We start from the raw sequence: 19,574 nt of genomic DNA, 5'->3' as shown, positions 1-19,574 counted from the left end.
CTTGAATAGAGTGGAAGTGGAGAGGATGGTTCCACTAGTGGGAGAGTATAGGACCAGAGGTCATAGCATCAGAATTAGATGTTTTAGGAAGATGAGGAGAAATGTCTTTAGTCAGAGGGTGATGAATCTGTGGAATTCTTTGCCACAGCAGGCTGTTGAGGCCGTCAGTGGATATTTTTAAGGCAGAGATAGATAGATTCTTGATTAGCACAGGTGTCAGGTTATGGGGAGAAGGCAGGAGAATGGGGTTAGGAAGGAGAGATAGATCAGCCATGATTGAATGGTGGAGTAGACTTGATGGGAGTAATTCTACTCCTATCCCATATGACCATACGAAATTAACTAGACTAAGTGGGACCTGTTGGGTCCCAGCTTCACACGGGAGGACTGGTCCCCCATCGCAATATTCCACCTCTCCACCAATTCCAATATTGCTGGCCGGTGGGGGGGGGGGATTTTCTGGAGCGCTAGCATGGGTGTTGTGGGCCGAACGGACTGGTTTCCAGAATGCTAATATGGACATTGTGGGCCAAATGGATTCTTGGCCTGGCAGCTCAGTCGCTGAGGCCTGGCAGCTCAGTTATTCAGGCCTGGCAGGCTGGCAGCACAGTAACTCGGGCCTGGCGGGCTGGTAGCTCAGAAACTGCCAGAAAGTCTGCCCATAACAGGTAACAGACTCTGAGAGGGAAGGGGGAGAGGGTGGAGAATCAGTTTTAGACATTTTCGTCTTTTTTTACAGATTACAGCAATGAAGGAGGAAAGTCTATCCTTGCGTGGATCTCTGGAGCGCTAGTATGGGTGTTGTGGGCTGGTTTCCAGAGGGCTAGTATGGACATTGTGGACTGAATGGATTCTTGGACTTGCAGTTCAGTGAGTCATGGCTGGTGGGCTGGCAGTTCACTTAGTCATGGCTGGTGGGCTGGCAGTTCACTTACTCATGGCTGGTGGGCTGGCAGTTCACTTACTCATGGCTGGTGGGCTGGCAGTTCAGTGACTTACGGCTGGTGGGCTGGCAGTTCACTTACTCATGGCTGGTGGGCTGGCATTCCAGTCACTCACGGCTGGTGTTGTGGCGGCAGTTCACTCAGTCACTCCTCCTCCCTACCACCCCCCCCCCTCCACCTCTGCTCCTTGCCATTCCACTCCCCCACACGCATTCAGTCCATCTCCCCTCAACCCCCCCCCCCCCCCCATGCACTCTGACAGCACAACCATTCCTGCCTATTAGGTTCCCATTGTGATGAAGAACACGCAGGCATGGGAAGTGGAAAAATAATTTATTAAAGTTTAAAATGTGAATGACTTAAAATATAACAACAATTTAAATGTTCAAGATGAGATTTATTAAGTTCAGTTCTTTCTTGTTGTGTCTCTTGTTGTGTTCTGCTGCTCATTGCCTCTTGATGGCTCTTTGCTGTTGATAAAAAAAGAGACAATTTTAATATAGAGAGATTGTGCGGTCTATCTCAAAGCACAAAGAAAATCCGAAAATTTACCTCAAAAGTCATCATTCAATGAAGCACATTATTAATGACAACATTCTTGGTCGATGTTCCATCCTTCAGGAAAACTTTGACATTTTCCTTTATTTTTCGTTGACTAAGAGCCACATATAGTTGTCCATGCTGAAATACCGTTTTTTCGTGGTAGATTAACATCTCCTGCATTGTTTATCCTTGCGCTTTATGGATCGTCATAGCAAAACTTGATTGAATGGGGAATTGTGTCCGCTGAAGGGGAATGTTTTCACCTGTTAAATGGAGTGCTATCCTAGGAATGAGAACAATGTCATCTTAGTGATTGGCATGTTGGCAGAAAGCGAATGGCATGTTGGCCTTTATAACAGGAGGAATCAAATATAGGAGCAAAGAGGTCCTTCTGCAGTTGTACAGAGCCATAGTGAGACCACATCTGGAGTATTGTGTGCTGAGAATTCCAATGAAGGAATAATTCTGGTCCCCTAATTTGAGGAAGGACATTCTTGCTATTGAGGGAGTGCAGCGTAGGTTTACAAGGTTAATTCCCGGGATGGCGTGACTGTCACATGCTGAGAGAATGAAGCAGCTGGGCTTGTACACTCTGGAGTTTAGAAGGATGAGAGGGCATCTCATTGAAACATATAAGATTGTTAAGGGCTTGGACACACTAGAGGCAGGAAACATGTTCCCGATGTTGGGGGAGTCCAGAACCAGGGGCCACAGTTTAAGAATAAGGAGTAAACCATTTAGAACGGAGATGAGGAAACACTTTTTCTCACAGAGAGTGGTGAGTCTGGAATTCTCTGCCTCAGAGGGTGGTGGAGGCAGGTTCTCTGGATACTTTCAAGAGAGAGCTAGATAGGGCTCTTAAAAATAGCGGAGTCAGGGGATATGAAGAGAAGGCAGCAACGGGGTACTGATTTGGGATGATCAGCCATGATCAAATTGAATGGCGGTGCTGGCTCAAAGGGCCAAATGGCCTACTCCTATTGTCTATTGTCATCTTTGAAGGCTCCCATGTTGATTCTTGCAACGATTAGATGATTGTGTAGCTTTTTCACGATCATCCTCATTCCATTGCATAGCTTTGGCGGTTCCAAGGTTCTCATAAATATGATTGGAGATCCTTTTTTCAACTCCAATTTGTGTGGTGGTAATCCAGAGATCTCGAGTGAATTGAGGAATTCTGTTAGGAAGCGAGTAGCATGAGTCCCGTCAGTGACAGCATTGAAAGAAAAGTACTCCTTAATGATTCCAGGGAAGCGTCTGATGCAAGGAGAATTGATGCTTCTCATCGTATCGTTGTGTGGAACTAAATACAATTGCTGGAGAATAATTCTGCAGGATTATCAAATGCGGGATAGATGAAATCAATACAATCCTCCAGTGTTTTTGCTGATAGAAACATGTGGTGGCATTTCAATTTCATCATCTTTATTCTTTAAAATGTCGTCTCCTCCAACTTTCAGCAAAAATTGAGAATAGTCACCTTGTCCCTCTGTCAATCGCATATTTGTCTGCAATTGAAACTTGGTGAAAAGTCTCCACAAGTAGGATTTCTTGATGCAGGCATTTGCAACATCAGTATCATTTCCCCTTTTCACCACAGCAAGTTGTTGAAAATCGCCACAACAAATGATAAGAATGCCACCAAAAGGCTTTGTGTTGCTGCCTACATCTTGAAGAGTTCTGTCCACCACTTCAAAGCTTTCTCTCCTAATCATTGGACATTCATCCCAAACAACGAGTTTCACTTGCCTCATAAAATGTGCCATCTTAGAGTTTTTCTCAATATTGCAGAATGTATCCTCGGCCACTTGGATGGGTATCTTAAATCGCGAATGTGCAGTTCTTCCACCAGGCATTAATGTAATCCCAGAGGATGCTACAGCAAAAGCCACATCACCTTGACCTCTAACATTGGAGAGGATCAAATTGATGATAATTGTTTTTCCTGTTCCTCCTGGTGAATCAATGAAAAACATTGAAGGGAGATTCCTTTTCAAGGAGTTACACACTTGGTCATACACTGCTCTCTACTCAGCATTCAGCAGCGGCAGCAAATGCAATTTCATAGCATTTGAAGCAAAGTGCAGGCCAGCAAATTCAATTTCATAGCATTTCAAGCAAAGTGCAGGCCAGCAAATTCAAATTCATAGCATTACAAGCAGTGCAGGTCAGCAAATTCAATTTCATAGCATTTCAAGCAGAGTGCAGGCCAGCAAATTCAATTTCATAGCATTTCAACCTCCTAGCAAATCATTTATTGCAAGTACATTGTAGACTCACAGTTCAGTTGATTCACAGCTTAGAATCACAGTCATGGACTCTCCCTCGCGATCTTCCAGAGTGACTGACTCACGTCCAGGCATCGGGGTTTTATAGTCCTGCCCCCACCCCCCGGAAGGGGCATTACCTTCATCGTGATGATTGACAGGCGAGAGAACCAATCAGCTGATCTCAAGTTTTAAACACTCATAACTTTTTTATTTTTCATCAATGGGAAAAATCCTCGGGGCTCTGTCAGCGGAGGAGGACTGTGAGTAAGAGGGTCAAAATCATAGCAATATAGGGTAATGTTTTTTCTAAAATCAATATACAGCACAGACAGGAAGTGGTCAAGATGAGACTTTTAGTTATATAGAAGATGCTAGCATTGCATTTGCCTTCCCTACCACCGATTCCACTTGACACTTCTTTGCCCACTCTCCCAACCTGTCCCAAGTCCTCTGCAGAGTCCCTGCTTTCTCTATACGAACTGATCCTCCACTATCTTTGTATAATCTGCAAACATGCTCACAAAGCCTTCAATTCCCTCTTCCAAATCATACGTGAAGATATAAAACGTGAAGAGTAGCAGCCCCAGCACCGACCCCTGTGGAACTCTGCTAGTCGCTGGAAGCCAAACAGAAAAATACCCTTTATTGCAACTCTTTGCCTTCTGCCTTCAGCCAATCTACTATCCATGCTAGTATTTTCCCTCTGATACCATCTTCTTTAGCAGCCTCACATGTAGTGCCTTATCAAAGGCCTTCAGAAAATACAGGTAAATGACGTCCACTGACTCTCCTTTGTCTATCCTGCTTATTCTTCCTCAAATAATTCCAACGGGTCTGTCATCATGTTGACCAGCCTATTTTATCATGAGCTTCTAAATACTCAGAAACCTCATCCATTATAATGGACTTACAAACCACTGAATTCATGCCATCTGGCATATAGTTTCCACTATTCTGCTTTGCACCCTAAAAAGTAATATTCACAGTAAAAGTAATACAGCGAAGTAATATTTGCAATTTTCCAATCATCTAGAATCACTTCGGACTCTAGTGATTCTTGAAAGATCACTTCTAATGCCTCCACAATCTCTAAAGCCACCTCTTTCAGAACCATGGGTTGCAGTCCATCTTCAGGTGACTCCACCTTCAGACCTTTCAGCTTCCCAGGCACCTTCTCCTTAGTAAGAGCCACTCCACTGACTTTCACCCCCTGTCTTTCCAGCACTTTGCTGGCGTCTTCCACTGTGACGACTGATGCCAGAAACTTATTTTTGATACTTGTACTCAGTGCCCTGACCATTGAAGGCAGGCATATCATATGGATTCTTTACCATGCTCTGTACTTGTGTTGCCACTTTCAAGGAGACATGGACTTCAAAATACCTCTGTACATCAATGCTATCAAGCGTCTTCCCATCATCCATTTACCTTCCCCTTACATTTGACTTGCCAAAGTCCAACACCATCAGATTAAACTCCATCTGCCATTTATCTGCGTATTTCTAAAGCTGATCTACATTAAGCTGTATTCTTTTATAACCTTCGTCACTGTTCCAAACCAGCAATCTTGGTGTCATCTGCAAACTTCCAAAGCAACCCATCTACATTTCTGTATATCAGAATATCAGAAACAGCAGATGTCCGAGCACAGATCCCTACAGAATTCCATCAGTCCCAAAATCACGCCCTTCGACTACAACCCTCGGCCTTCTGTGAATAAGCCAGTTTTAAATCCATCTGACTAAGTTATAATCACAATGCACCAATCCAGGCAACATACTGGTGAATCTCCTCTGCATCCTCTGTAGTGCGATCATATTATTTCTCTAGCGTGGCTATTGCACACAATATATCGGGTGTGCTGTCAAGTGTTTTATTGTCGTATGTCCCAGATAAAACAATGAAATTCTTACTTGCTGCAGCACAGCAGAATATGTAATCATAATAAATAATATAACAAAACTAAAAAAAACAAACAATAACAGTGATAATAATAATAATAGCCTATTGTTGTTCCTAGCTTATGCGGTTTTAGTGTTTAATAGCCTGATGGTCGTAGGGAAGAAGCTGTTCCTGAACCTGGACGTTACAGTTCTCAGGTTCCTGTACCTTCTTCCCAATGGCAGTGGTGAGATGAGTGTGTGGCCAGGATGGTGTGGGTCTCTGCCGTTTTGAGGCGGCGACTCCAAATAAAAACCCTTTGATGGTGGGGAGGTCAGAGCCGGTGATAGACTGGGCAGTGTTCACAACTTTTTGCAGTCTTTTCCTCTCCTGGACGTTCAAGTTGCCGAACCAGGCCATGATGCAACCAGTCAATATGGTGTCCACTGTGCACCTGTAGAAGTTCAAGAGAATCCTCTTTGACATACCGAATCTCTGTAACCTTCTCAGGAAGTAGAGGCGCTGATAATGCTTGCTTTATAATGTAATTATGCTCCGAGAGCTAAACCCCCTTAGTCTAGTTCAGTAAAACACCGAGTCAAGCACTGGACCACTAAACTTTTATTTTATGAAACAATAACGAATTCCCTATACGATACCTAACCACACCATGGGATCGATCCTTGTCTCTGCTTGTCCAAGCCCTTCAGCCTCGTGCAAACAGATACTTCCAAAAGGTTACGCAGTCCCAAGCGCTCCTCCAGAAGATCGACAACGAACCTCCTGGGAGTTACCTTTTATAGGCCATTGAACCCTGTGGAGCAGATCTACATGGGTGTGGTACCCCTGCAAACCAATCACAGATATCGATTACATTAAAGTGTTATTGACAGTTCCCCAACCCAATTATAAAGCACCCCATTACAATGTTTCTACTGAAGATTCTGGAAGAAATCAATCAAGTCATGCAACATTCTCCTGGGGAGTATAAACAATTTAAACAAGGCTTCACACTTCAGCCAATCATCAAACAGTAACACAAACACCTTGCAACATTATTAACAGTATTTACAATTCTTCTGCAGCCAGCCAATCGTTCTAATGCGTCTGCAACACCTTTGGGTTTGTCTGTATAGTCATACATTTTAACAATAGAGAGGACATCTGGATCTTTCCTTATCCTGCACTTCAATCTAGGGTCCAGACTAGCTGGTGCCAATCCACAACCTGCAGCTTTACACAGACAGAGGCCCAGCAGGTCTTGCAGATGCAATGATCCTCCATTTTATATATCTCTATTTTGGCCAATATTAACAATAATTGCATCAGTGTGTTGGTTCCAAAAAAAATCGTCGGAAATATGCACGCCCAGGAATCTGAAGTTTTTGACTGTCTCCACCATCGTTCCATTGATATAAACATCTGTAAAGCATTAACATGACATCCCAGTTTTTGTCTTCGCTGGTCATGTCATTGAACCAAAACATGATAAGTGCAGTCTTCACCACTCTATTCACCTGTCTTGCCAATTTTGGGGATCTATGAACTTGCAACCCATGGTTCCTCTTTTTAACTGCAGATGCTGGTTAATGTGCAAAAGTACACAAAGTGCTGAAGTAACTCAGCAGTCAGGCAGGGAGGTGAGGCGAGGTTCAGGCATTGTTTCTCTTGTGGTTGCAGGGGAACTCTCCCAGGCTCGGTCATTATTTACTGTATATGTCTTGTACTCAAGTGCCATCTCAAAATGCATAATTTTGCATTTGTCAGCATGAAATTCCATTGCTCCACCAAAATTTCCAGCTAATCTATATCTTGCTAGAGCCTTAAACAACTTTCCTTGTTATCTGTACCACCACCAGTTTTAATATCCTCTACAAACTGACTCGTGCTCACATCCAAGTCATTGATATATATATCACAGACATCAAGGGTTTCAGCATTGATCCTTGTGGCACACCGCTGGTCAGACTTCCAGTCAGAAAAACAACCCACCATCACAGCAGATAGACACAAAAAGCTGGAGTAACTCAGCGGGTCAGGTAGCATCTCTGGAGGAAAGCAATTGGTAACATTTCAGATTGCGACCCTTTTAGAGATGCTGCCTGACTCACTGAATTACTCCAGCTTTTTGTGTCTATCTTTGGTTTAAACCAGCATGTGCAGTTCCTCCTACACAAACCTTCATCACTGCTGTCTGCTGAGTATTACCAAGCCAATTGTGGGTTCAATTTGGCAGCCTACCCTGGATCCTGGGCTTCAGCCTACCTTGGCAAATGTGTGCTGACTCTGCACCACATAGTCTTTATTTGCTTTAGATGTTTTTTTAGAGAGTTCCAGGATTGATAACAAATGTAATGAAAGCATATTTCCAAGATGTCTGAATGTGTTTTCGAACAGTAGACTTCCCAACAGCATGGCAGAGACTAGAGATACGCATTATGGCAGTGTGTACTATTTTCCCCCCTTAGCTTTTACAATGGCAATGAAGCTGGTGATTAGAGCATCATGGTGGGTTGTCAGTGGGGAACGATGGCAGGGCGGGATGTGCCTCCCTCCAATCAGGCCCTATATGTATGATCTGACCTTGGTGACCACAACAGTAGCTTATACAAGAAGGTTATTAGTGAAGTTAAATGATAATCTTAAATGGGCTAGATTGAAGATTAAGAGTAATTCACAGAGCTTTTCTTTGGCTTGAGGGAAGGTAAAGAAAAGGTTTTATATAGATGAGGATGAAATCCCATCTGCAATGGAGAAGCCAGTTAATAGCTTGGGTAGGTGGTATAACAGGAAGTTGGATGATACTGAACAGGCTCAGCAACTTAGAAAAAAATGTTATTGATGAGTTAGAAAGGATAGAGAAGTCAGGGCTTCCAGGCAAGTTGACGTTGTGGTATTTGCAGTTTTGGTTATTCCTTAGGTTGATGTGGCCATTAACAGTATATGAGGTGCCAATATCTAAGGTGGAAAGGGTTGAGAGATTGGTTAGTTCATATTTTAAGAAATGTTCCATGGTATCTTAGTAATGTGGCTTTATATGGGAAAGGTATTATCCATTCACCATTGTCTTGCCTAACAGAGGAGTTTAAGTGTGCTAAGGTGAGGTTAGAGTTGCAATTATCAGGGAGAAAGTATACCTTCGTTAGTAATCTGCTGCCAAATGTAACTAGAGGGAGGAAGTGGAACTCAAAGCAGGCAGCGCAGGAAGTACAAGCAGCTCTGAGGCATCCTGACATTGCAAGGGAAAGAAGGCTTAGCACAGGGAGACCAGTGTGGAGTAAGGCAAGTCCAACAGAGAGGAGGAAATTGGTTGTAGAGCAGGTACGTCGTCGGGAGGAAGCAGTGAGATATATAAGGGCAGTGGCTCAGGTTAAGCAGGGACAGCGGATGAATTGGGAAAGTGTAGAAAGCTTATGAGAGGAAAATGCTTTGATATGTAGATTTAGCAGTAGAAGTTGAGCAACGAGGATGGAAAGCAAAAGTATGTCTGGTAGAGTTAGGTTGTAAAGGTTTCACAGCACGATCACCCACATTGCTATTTGGGGAGAGGAAATCGCGTAAGTTGTTTGCGTCAGGCCGTAAAGGAGATGTCAGAGGCAGCAGAGCAAGGCAGTAGGTGGATTTGGTGGAGAAGAAACAGTGTCAGTTGGGGGCAGAGAGAGGGGACCCGACCCGAGGACCCGACAGCTCGGTCCCGTCCCCTCAACGAGGGCAGAGAGCTTGGGACGTGGACTCCACGAGCGTGGCAGCCGGCGAGTGGGGCGGGCCCGACTTGCTCGTTCTTTCTACGTCTTTTGGAGCGGGGGGCGGGCAGACTCTTGAATAACGGGGGGGAGGAGGGAGAGGTCGGAGGGGGGGGGGGGCGGCTGCATCACTCGCAGCGCGAGGAAGAAGGGCACGCAGACCAATTGTGACGTCACCAGCGAAAGACAGTCGTTTTTAAATTCAAAGTTTTGTCAGAAACACACACACACACACACACACACACACACACACACACACACACACACACGATCAGACTTTTAAGTATATAGATATGATAAGAGATAGATAATATATGAAATAACAAACTCAGCTTGAATTGTTTGTTGCTTCCTTACTAGCCTCAAGTTAGTTAATGTCGAGAGGGTTAGTATCTCGAGGCAAGATTTTATCTAGTTTTTCCTAGGTTCTAAACCAAAAAATATTCAGATTAAAAACTTAATGTGATTTAACTTGTATAAATGGACAAACAATGAACTGCAGATGCTAGTTAACAAAATAAATACAAGATACTGGAGTAACTCATAGGTCAGGCAGCATCTCTGGAGAACATGGATAGGTATTGTTTTGGGTTGGGACAATTCTCCAGACTGAAGTATGTTTCATGCTGCTTGTTTTGTAGTCAGTGAACATCACTTTTCAGAAAACATACAGCCTGCTTTTGCAATGAATGAAAAATGATCTCCCAATTCTGTCTTAAATCTCAAATTTATTTATTTCTAATTGTTTCCTTCAGATCAATAATATTATAATCACCATCAAACTTTAAATAGTTACTAACAAACATAACATGACTATGACCTGTAATACATTGGCCCTGGAAAAATTGAGAAACATAGAAACATAGAAAACTAGACTAAGTGGGACCCGTTGGGTGCCATGTTCACACGGGAGGGCTGGTTCCCCGACGCAATATTCCACCTCTCCACCAATTCCAATATTTATGACCAGTGGGGGGGCTTTCAGGAGTGCTCCTATAGATTCTTGGGGTGGCAGCTCAGTCCCTCAAGCCTGATCTGCTGGCAGCTCACTCACGGCTGGTGGGCTGGCAGTTGACTCATGGCTATTCCTTGAAATTCCATTTCAAGCAGGGTGCAAGGCAACCAAATTCAAATTCATTTTTCTACCATTTCAAGCAGGGTGCAAGGCCACCAAATTCAAGTGCAATTTATCACCACATTGAGCAGGGTGCATGGCCACCAAATTCAAGTGCAGTTTCCTACCACTTCAAGCAGGGTGCAAGGCCACCAAATTCAAGTGCAGCTTCCTACCACTTCAAGCAGGGTGCAAGGCCACCGAATTCAAGTGCAGTTTCATACCACTTTCAGCAGGGTGCAAGGCCACCAAATTCAGTGCAGTTTCATACCACTTCAAACAGGATGCAAGGCCGCCAAATTCCTCTCCCCCTCTCCTCTCCCCCCTCTCCTCTCCCCCCCTCACCTCTCCCCCCCCTCCCCTCTCCCCCCCTCTCCTCTCCCCCCTCTCCTCTCCCACCCCCTCACCTCTCCCCACCTCTCTCCCCATCCCCCCCTTCTCCTCTCCCCCCCCTCTCTCTCCCGCCCTCTCCTCTCCCCCCCTCTCCTTCCCCCCTCTCCTCTCCCCCCCTCTCCTCTCCCCCCTCTCCTCTTTCCCCTCCTCTCCTCTCTCTCACCCCTCTCCTCTCTCCCCCCCCTCTCCTCTCTCTCCCCCCCCTCTCCTCTCTCCTCCCTCTCCTCCCCCCCCCTCTCCTCTCTCCCCCCCCTCTCCTCCCCCACTCTCCTCTCTCCCCCCCTCTCCTCCCCCCTCTCCTCTCCCCTCTCCTCTCCCCTCCCCCCCTCTCCTCCCCCCTCTTCCCCCCCCTCTCCTCTCCCCCCCTCTCCTCACCCCCCCCTCTCCTCACCCCCCCCCTCTCCTCGCCCCCCCTCTCCTCACCCCCCCTCTCCCCCCTCCCCCCCCCCTCTCCTCTCCCCCCCCCCTCTCCTCGTTCTTGTTCCCCATGATCAATTCACCTGTTTCTGACTGCAAGGGACCTACATTTGTTTTGACTAATTTTTTTCTCTTCACATATCCATAGACACTTTTGCAATCAGTTTTTATGTTCCCTGCCAGTTTTCTTTCATAATCTATTTTCCCTTTCCTAATTAAGCCCTTCGTCCTCCTCTGCTAGACTCTGGATTTCTCCCAGTCCTCTGGTAGGCTGCTTTTTCTGGCTAATTTGTATGCTTTGTTTTGATACCATCCCTGATTCCCCTTGTTATCCATGGATGCACTTCCTTCCCTGATTTATTATTTTGCCAAACTGGGATGAACAATTGTTGTAGTTCATCCATGCAGTCTTTAAATACCTTCCATTGCATATCCACCGTCATCCCTTTAAGAATCAATTGCCAGTCTATCTTGGCCAATTCATGTCTCATACCCTCAAAGTTACCTTTCTTTAAGTTCAGAACCCTTGTTGCTGAATTAATTATGTCACTCTCCATCCTAATGAAGAACTCAACCATATTATGGTCACTCTTGCCCAAGGGGCCACGCACAACAAGACAACACAACAAGCCTCTAGAATAGCCTGCTCTCTTGTTGGTTCCTCTACATGTTGGTTTAGAAAACTATCCCGCATACATTCCAAGAAATCCTCTTCCTCAGCACCCCTGCCAATTTGATTCACCCAGTCTATATGTAAATTGAAGTCACCCATTATAACTGTTTTACCTTTGTTGCACATACTTCCAATTTCCTGTTTGATGCCATCCCCAACTCCACTACTACTGTTGGCTTGCACAAGTCAAGTCAAGTTTATTCGTCATATACACATACGAGATGTGCAGTGAAATGAAAAGTGGCAATGCTCGCGGACTTTGTGCAAAAAAACAAACAAACAACCAACCAAACAAACTACAAACAGAATGTAACAGAATCACATATTCTTTTTCATATTAAATATTGTGTGTGGAAGGAAAAAGGGAAAAAAACAGCAATTCTAAAAATAAGCAGTAGAGTGGTACAGTAAAGTTAGTCCCTGGTGAGATAGGAGTTTACGGTCCTAATGGCCTCTGGGAAGAAGCTTCTTCTCAACCTCTCCGTTCTCACAGCATGGCAACGGAGGCGTTTGCCTGACCGTAGCAGTTGGAACAGTCCGTTGCAGGGGTGGAAGGGGTCTCCCATGATTTTATTGGCTCTGGAGTTCCGCCTCCTGATGTATAGTTTCCGCAGGGGGTCGAGTGAAGTTCCCATAATGCGTTCGGCCGAACGCACTACTCTCTGCAGAGCCTTCCACTCCCACTAGCGTTTTCTGCCCCTTAGTGTTTCGCAGCTCTACCCATATCGATTACACATCCTCCAAGCTAATGTCCTTCCTTTCTATTGCGTTAATCTCCTTTCCAACCAGCAACGCTACCCCACCTCCTTTTCCTTTCTATCTATCCCTCCTGAATATTGAATATCCCTGGATGTTCAGCTCCCAGCCTTGGTCACCCTGGAGCCATGTCTCCGTGATCCCAACTATATCATAGTCATTAATAGCTATCAGCACATTCAACTCATACACCTTATTACGAATGCTCCTTGCATTGAGACACAAAGCCTTCAGGCTTGTTTTTACAACATTCTTACCCCTTATACAATTATGTTGAAAAGTGGCCCTTTTTGATTTTTGCCCTGGATTTGTCTGCCTGCCACTTTTACTTTTCACCTTGCTACTTATTGCTTCTACCCTTATTTTACACCCCTCTGTCTCTCTGCTCACACATTTAAGAAACCCACCGCCTCTTATTTTCTGTTTATTATCTTTTTCTTCTTTCCCCCCTACATGCTGGGTCTGAGTGCTTCCCTTCTCTGCCTCCTGCCTCACACAATATCTACTAGCTTTCTCTATTTGAGTCCCTCCCCCCCAACTGTTCTAGTTTAAAGTCTCCCCAGAAGCCTTTGCAAATCTCCCCGCCAGGATATTGGTCCCCCTCGGGTTCAAGTGCAACCCGTCCTTTTTGTACAGGTCACACCTTCCCCAAAAGAGGTCCCAATGATCCAGAAACTTGTATCCCTGCCCTCTGCACCAGTCCTTCAGCCACGCATTTATCCTCCACCTAGCTCAATTCCTACTCTCACTGTTTAATAAATGTTTAAGAGATGTTTAATAAATGCAAGCAAGTCATGTGCTTTCATCATAATGACTCTATGCATTTTGATTAATGGCATTTCATATAATTGTCCAGTGGTGCTGCACATGAATATATTTTATGACCAGCCTGCTTAAATTGGAGGGTGCTATGTGCTTGACATCAGAGTCTTCTTTGCCAACTTAAAGATCTGACAAAGTTAGAACACCAGAGAGCGTTGGCTGTGAATCTATAAAAGCTGCACTTACCTTGTAAGTGCTGACATTAGTGAACGCATTGGGATTCAATTTGAAACTTTTGAGATTGATGTTACTAAGGCAAAAGGAACAAAGATGGGTAGATAAGATTTAGGGTTTATTGCCATTCTTTATCTTTTTAGTGGCGTAAAGTGCAATGGAAATGTGCATACAACATTAAGTGATATTATAATGACATTTGATTGGAGTTTCTGCTCCATTATTTGGTTGAAATGTACTGTTTTTTTTTGTGTGAATGGGAAAAGCAGCGGTCAATGAGGGCGCCGGCAGTCGAGAACGGGTCATGTGGGAGTCGGAGGACGTGCCATCGGGAATAATGGAAGACCCGGCGTGGGGGGACCACCGTGGGAGGGGGGAGAGGTGTGGGGGGAGAGGTGGGGGGGAAGAGAACAAAGGAAGATCTGGCAAGGTGAAATAGCTGGGAGGGAGGGGGAGGACAAAGGAGGGCCCACATGGGGAACTGCTGTGAAGGGGGGGAAACAAGGGTGGACCTGGCGCGGGATGCATTATAACTTTGTCAGTGCCCTTTATGTGGCGACTATTGCATACATTGGGTATGCAAGCAAAGAATTTTACTGTGACTTGTCTCATGTGACAATTATGTATTCATTTCAAGATTGTTCGACTAATGCACTGAAGACCACCTTTCACTTGTATGACCTACAGTCCAACTTCAATAAAAGGGCAGCAGGGAACGAATTAGAATAAAAGAAAACCAATCAAATTTAATATGACTTTTTATTGCAAAACATGATTTTTTTTTCCTTTATTTTCACAGAGTCCTGGTCATTTCCTGATTCTTTAGCAAGTCAAACCTTAAATGAACAGCAAAATAAAACCAAGACAAATTCTGGATTTTCAGGGAACGTTGCAATTGTAGTGGTACCTATCTTCTTTCTCACTGGTCTTTTAGGGCTATTAATTTGCCGAGTTCTCACTAAAAAGGGCTACCGATGCACAACGGAGAGTGAGTCAGTGTGTGAAGAGCTTGTTCCTGAGACAGAAATTGGTAAGCTCAACAATAAATAAAATTGTGACAACTGCAACTGATTGGGCTTTTAAAGAGTAATTCATATGAAATGTCTTATTTAAAGGATAGCCACGTTTAGAGGAATTTTCTGTATCAAATTGTTTTTAAAAGTATTGGTCATGCAGTAATCATGTTTCTCTAAGACTGGAACTCTGGGTTTGAAGCTAGATCTAGAAACTGCCCTATTCTGTCGTGATGATGTTTGGGAACAATAGACATTGTGTGCAAATATTTGAAGTTTGGTGTAACTTTTGTGAAAAATCCAGTGTCAAAATAAACTGATTTTATATTGATAAACATGTAGTGATGCCTAAATAATAAGTGTATATTAAAATCTGCAGCTGGATTAGAAACAAAAACAATAGGAATAACCAGTTTTTCTAAATGTTTTTAAATTACTAGGTCATCCATTTAAATAAATGAAGGAAAGAGAGATAATTCCTAAAATGAGTATTTTGCTTTTCTTGCATTATGTTAGTAGCTCTCGATGGTTGATGAGTAATTAAATTAATTGGGAAAGCTAATGACCGTATACCTGCTCATTGTGACCTCAATATAAAAATGTCCAAACAAAAACAAAAAAACTGAACCCATTACTTTGTCAGACATACTAACTTGTGGAGTATAAACGTAAAAGCAGATTCTCCACTTAGGTCTATCGACATTTTTTTTTTGTAGATACATCAAAGGTACGTGGGATCACAGGCTGAATTAGCAACCAATGTATTACAACTAACAGGGTTGTTTTGGCAATTTCAGAGGGCAGTTGAGGGTTAACCACGTTGCTCTAGCTCTGGAGTCACATGTAGACCAGACCAGGTAATGATGGTAGATTTCTTCCCCACAGATATTAGTGAGCCCATATGTGTCTTTACAACAATGGACAATGGTTTTCATGATCATCATTAGACTTTTTAAATTCTAGTATTTAAATCCATCTGCCATGGTGGGACATGAACCCAGGCCCCCAGGACTTTGCACTGGACATCTAGTGATAATATCCACTGTGTCATTCTTTTCCTTGAACAGATGAGACTGTAACTGGTTTTACTCCTAGAAACAGGCTGAAAAGCAACCTTCAGCTCAGTGGAGTCCTAACCCCAGCATACCGATTGCTGCACAAGTGGATTGATCACCGAATCTACATTGTAGGTGTTCAGCTGCCCAATTAAATGAATGGGAGAAAGATAAGCAGAGCTTTTCACTTGTTTCTTTGGGTGCGCGTGTGTGTGTGCGCGGGTGTTTGTGTGTGTTCATGTTCGTTCCATTTTGATTTTTTTTTAAACCTGCTCTGTGATTTTGGAGCATTCAGAGATGTTTACTAACTGGCACAATTGTTTTGCCTGGAGGTGGAGCCTTGCCAGTTGTCAAAGCCTCTTTTGTCAGTCAGGTTGACTGCTTAATGCTTTGAGAGGCATATGCTGCATACACCACAATGATGGGCTTTTAGCAGAAAATTGTGCCCGGAGCCAGAGGGAAAGGAACGGCATAGTTCAGGTGTCAGCCAGCAGTGTTGGGGATGTGGAAGATCTGCTAATGGTGAACTCATGTTTTAGATTTGTCACATTTTACAGACTGACCAAGTACATTTTTGTGTTTTATATTAGAACTCCATGATAATGAGTGCAATGCTGATACCATTGGACAAATGGTGCATTGTATTATGAAAAATCCAGGTACGTTATTTTAATAAAGTTGTAACTAATTTGTAATTAAAGAAAAGGAGCAAAGGATGTGAGCCCTAGAGTCTAATTCACTATTCATTGAGATCATCCGATTTGTAACCAAGCTCCTTTTAAAGATGCTTTTCCATATCTTTTAATACCTTTCAACAAAAAACACTTAATGTCGCATTTGAAATTAACTATTGAATTGCAATTTCATTTTACGGAAGGTTTCTAAACTCCCCCACACATTTGCATATCAAACTGTTTTCTAATCTCAAAGAAATTGAGTATCAATCTTGTGTATTCCAAGGAATATAATCTACATTTGTGCAATTTGCTTCTTGTTTAACTTGCTGTTGACTGTTGCTCTGTACCGTACTCCCTCAAAGGATATACGACCCGTTCTAATATTTCCTTTTCCTTGTGGTCTTATTTACAACCGAGCCGTGTGATCAATATAAGCAATACTATTGAGCCATGATCATATTGAATGGCGGTGCAGGCTCGAAGGGCCGAATGGCCTACTCCTGCACCTATTTTCTATGTTTCTACATTTCTATGTTTCTATTCCATGTACAGTAATTGAAAAGAGAACACTGTTGAGGAACACTGTTATATTTTACATTACAACCACTCTGGATGAAAAAGTTATTCCGTCGAACCCTATAACCTGTTTAGTCCATACCCTTAAATTATAGAAGAGGGGTTCCAACCTGAAATGTCACCTGTCCATGTTCTCCAGATTGGCTGAGTTACTCCAGCATTTTGGATTTTTTTTGGTAAACTGGCATCAGCAGTTCTTAGTCTCTCCCTTAAACCATGCCCTCTCTTTGTTTAGATAATTCTGTTATGGGGAAATGTTTCCTACTATCCACTATGTTTATAGCCCTTTATAATTTTCTGTACATTTCAGTTTACCATTCTCCACTGTTCCAAAGCCATTTCAGTCTTACCTTGTAACTGAAACATTCCATGCCCGACGAACTGCTGAATCTGCTCTACACCCTCTCCAGTGTGTCACGTCCTTCAATGACACAGTGACCAAATCTGTACACCATACTCCAGCTGTGGGTTGACCAAATTTATGAAGCTGTACCATTAGCTCCTTACTCTATTATACGGGCTCCAACTAATGAAGACGAATATCTTGAATGCTTTCACCGCCTTATCACCTGTGCTAACACCTTCAGGTTCTGGACTTGTACAGAGTTATCTCTGTTTCTCAGTGCTCCCTTATGTATTCTCAAAGTGTGTCAACTCAGACCTACAGTCTGTCTGTCCTTTCGTCTTTTTTGTTTTTTATAGTGCGTTTTAATAAGTATGTGTTAATGTTCTTTGGTTTGTTTTATATGGGGGGGGGGGGGGGGGGGGGGGGGGGCCGGTCGTGGGAAACTTTTTTTCAATCTCTTACCTTGCCGGAAATACATATTTTTTCCGGATCATATCTCCGGACACTCTGCGACCTAACATCATGGAGCTGGAGGCCTCGCTCGAAACTGTATTTGAGCCCCACCACGGGGCCGTGGACTTGCCATCGGAGCCTGTGATCCCTTGCCTGGGATCGACACTCCAACCGCGGCCTGCGGATTTCAACATCGAGGAGCTCGCAGTCTCGGGTAGAGACTAATGTCGGGAAGCTCCAAAGTCGCAGGTGGTTCGACCAGTCCCGACTCGGGAGTCGGATCGCCCGGTGCGGAGAGCTGAGATCCCCCCGATGCGGGAGCTTGATCGCCCAGATGCGGAGGGCTCGACCGCCGGTTGCGGGAGTCAAGATCGGCCCGACAAAATTATTTATTTGCCTCTGTAATCCATAATTTGAGATTGGTAATAGGAAAAATCACATTTGGTTAAAGTTCACATTGTCAGATTTTAATAAAGGCCATGTTTATACATTTTGTTTTCACCATGTAGAAATTACAGCAGTGTTTAGACATTATCCCCCGATTTCAGGACATCATAATGTTTGGGGCACAGCAATGTCATGTAAATGAAAGTAGTCATGTTTAGTATTTTGTTGCATATCCTTTGCATGCTATGACTGCATGAAGTCTGCGATTCATGGACATCACCAGTTGCTGGGTGTCTTCTCTGGTAATGATCTGACAGGCTTGTTTGCAGCCATCTTTTGCTTATGCTTGTTTCAGGGGCTAGTCCCCTTCAGTTTTCTCTTCAGCATTCGCAATTGGGTTCAGATCACGTGATTGACTTGGCCACTCAAGAATTGACCATTTTTTAGCTTTGAAAAACTCCTTTGTTGCTTTAGCAGTATGTTTGGGATCATTGTCTTGCTGTGGAATTGGCCAATGAGTTTTGAGGCATTTGTTTGAACTTGAGCAGATAGGATGTGTCGATACACTTCAGAATTCATTATGCTACTACCATCAGCAGTTGTATCTTCAATGAAGATAAGTGAGCCAAAACCTTCAGCAGCCATATATGCCCAGGCCATAACACCCCCACCACCGTATTTCACAGATGAGGTGGTATGCTTTGGATCTTGGGCAGTTCCTTCTCTCCTCCATACTTTGCTCTTGCCATCACTCTGATATAAGTACATCTTCGCTCATCTGTCCACAAGACGTTTTTCCAGAACTGTGGTTGCTCTTTTAAGTACTTCTTGGCAAACTGTTACCCGGCCATCCTATTTTTGCGGCTAACCAGTGGTTTGCATCTTGCAGTGTAGCATCTGTATTTCTGTTCATGAAGTTTTCTGCGGACAGTGGTCATTGACAAATCCACACCTGACCCCTGAAGAGTGTTTCTGATCTGTCGGACGTTTGAGGTTTTTTCATTATTATAGAGAATTCTTCTGTCATCAGCTGTGGAGGTCTTCCTTGGCCTGCCAGTCCCTTTGCGATTAGGAAGCTCACCAGTGCTCTCTTTCTTCTTAATTATATTCCAAACAGTTGATTTTGGTAAGCTGATGTGGCTAACAGTTTTATTCTTGTTTCTCAGTCTCGTAATGGCTTATTTGACTTTCATTGACACAACTTTGGTCCTCATGTTGATAAACAGCAATAGAAGTTTCCAAAGGTGATGGAAAGACTAGGTGCTGAGAGCTCCCTTATACCTGCATTAAGGAGGCAATTAAACACACCTGAGCAATTACAAACACCTGTGAAGCCA

General features: G+C 43.7%; 1 protein-coding gene across 2 annotated transcripts in view; it reads left to right on the top strand.

Annotated features, from left to right (window-relative positions):
* Positions 1 to 19,574, top strand: part of rell1 (RELT like 1) — a 66,584-nt gene that overhangs the window by 11,468 nt on the left and 35,542 nt on the right. For both annotated transcript variants that reach the window (XM_033026743.1, XM_033026752.1), the window contains exons 2-3: positions 14,530 to 14,760; positions 16,389 to 16,457. In XM_033026743.1, coding sequence (XP_032882634.1) covers positions 14,530 to 14,760; positions 16,389 to 16,457 — 300 coding nt within the window. The remainder of the gene's footprint in view (positions 1 to 14,529; positions 14,761 to 16,388; positions 16,458 to 19,574) is intronic.

The sequence above is a fragment of the Amblyraja radiata genome, chromosome 1 (assembly GCF_010909765.2).
Source record: "Amblyraja radiata isolate CabotCenter1 chromosome 1, sAmbRad1.1.pri, whole genome shotgun sequence".
Classification (NCBI taxonomy): Eukaryota; Metazoa; Chordata; class Chondrichthyes; order Rajiformes; family Rajidae; genus Amblyraja; species Amblyraja radiata.
The sequence above is the reverse complement of the archived record's forward strand: the minus strand, read 5'-3'. Positions and strand labels throughout refer to the sequence as shown.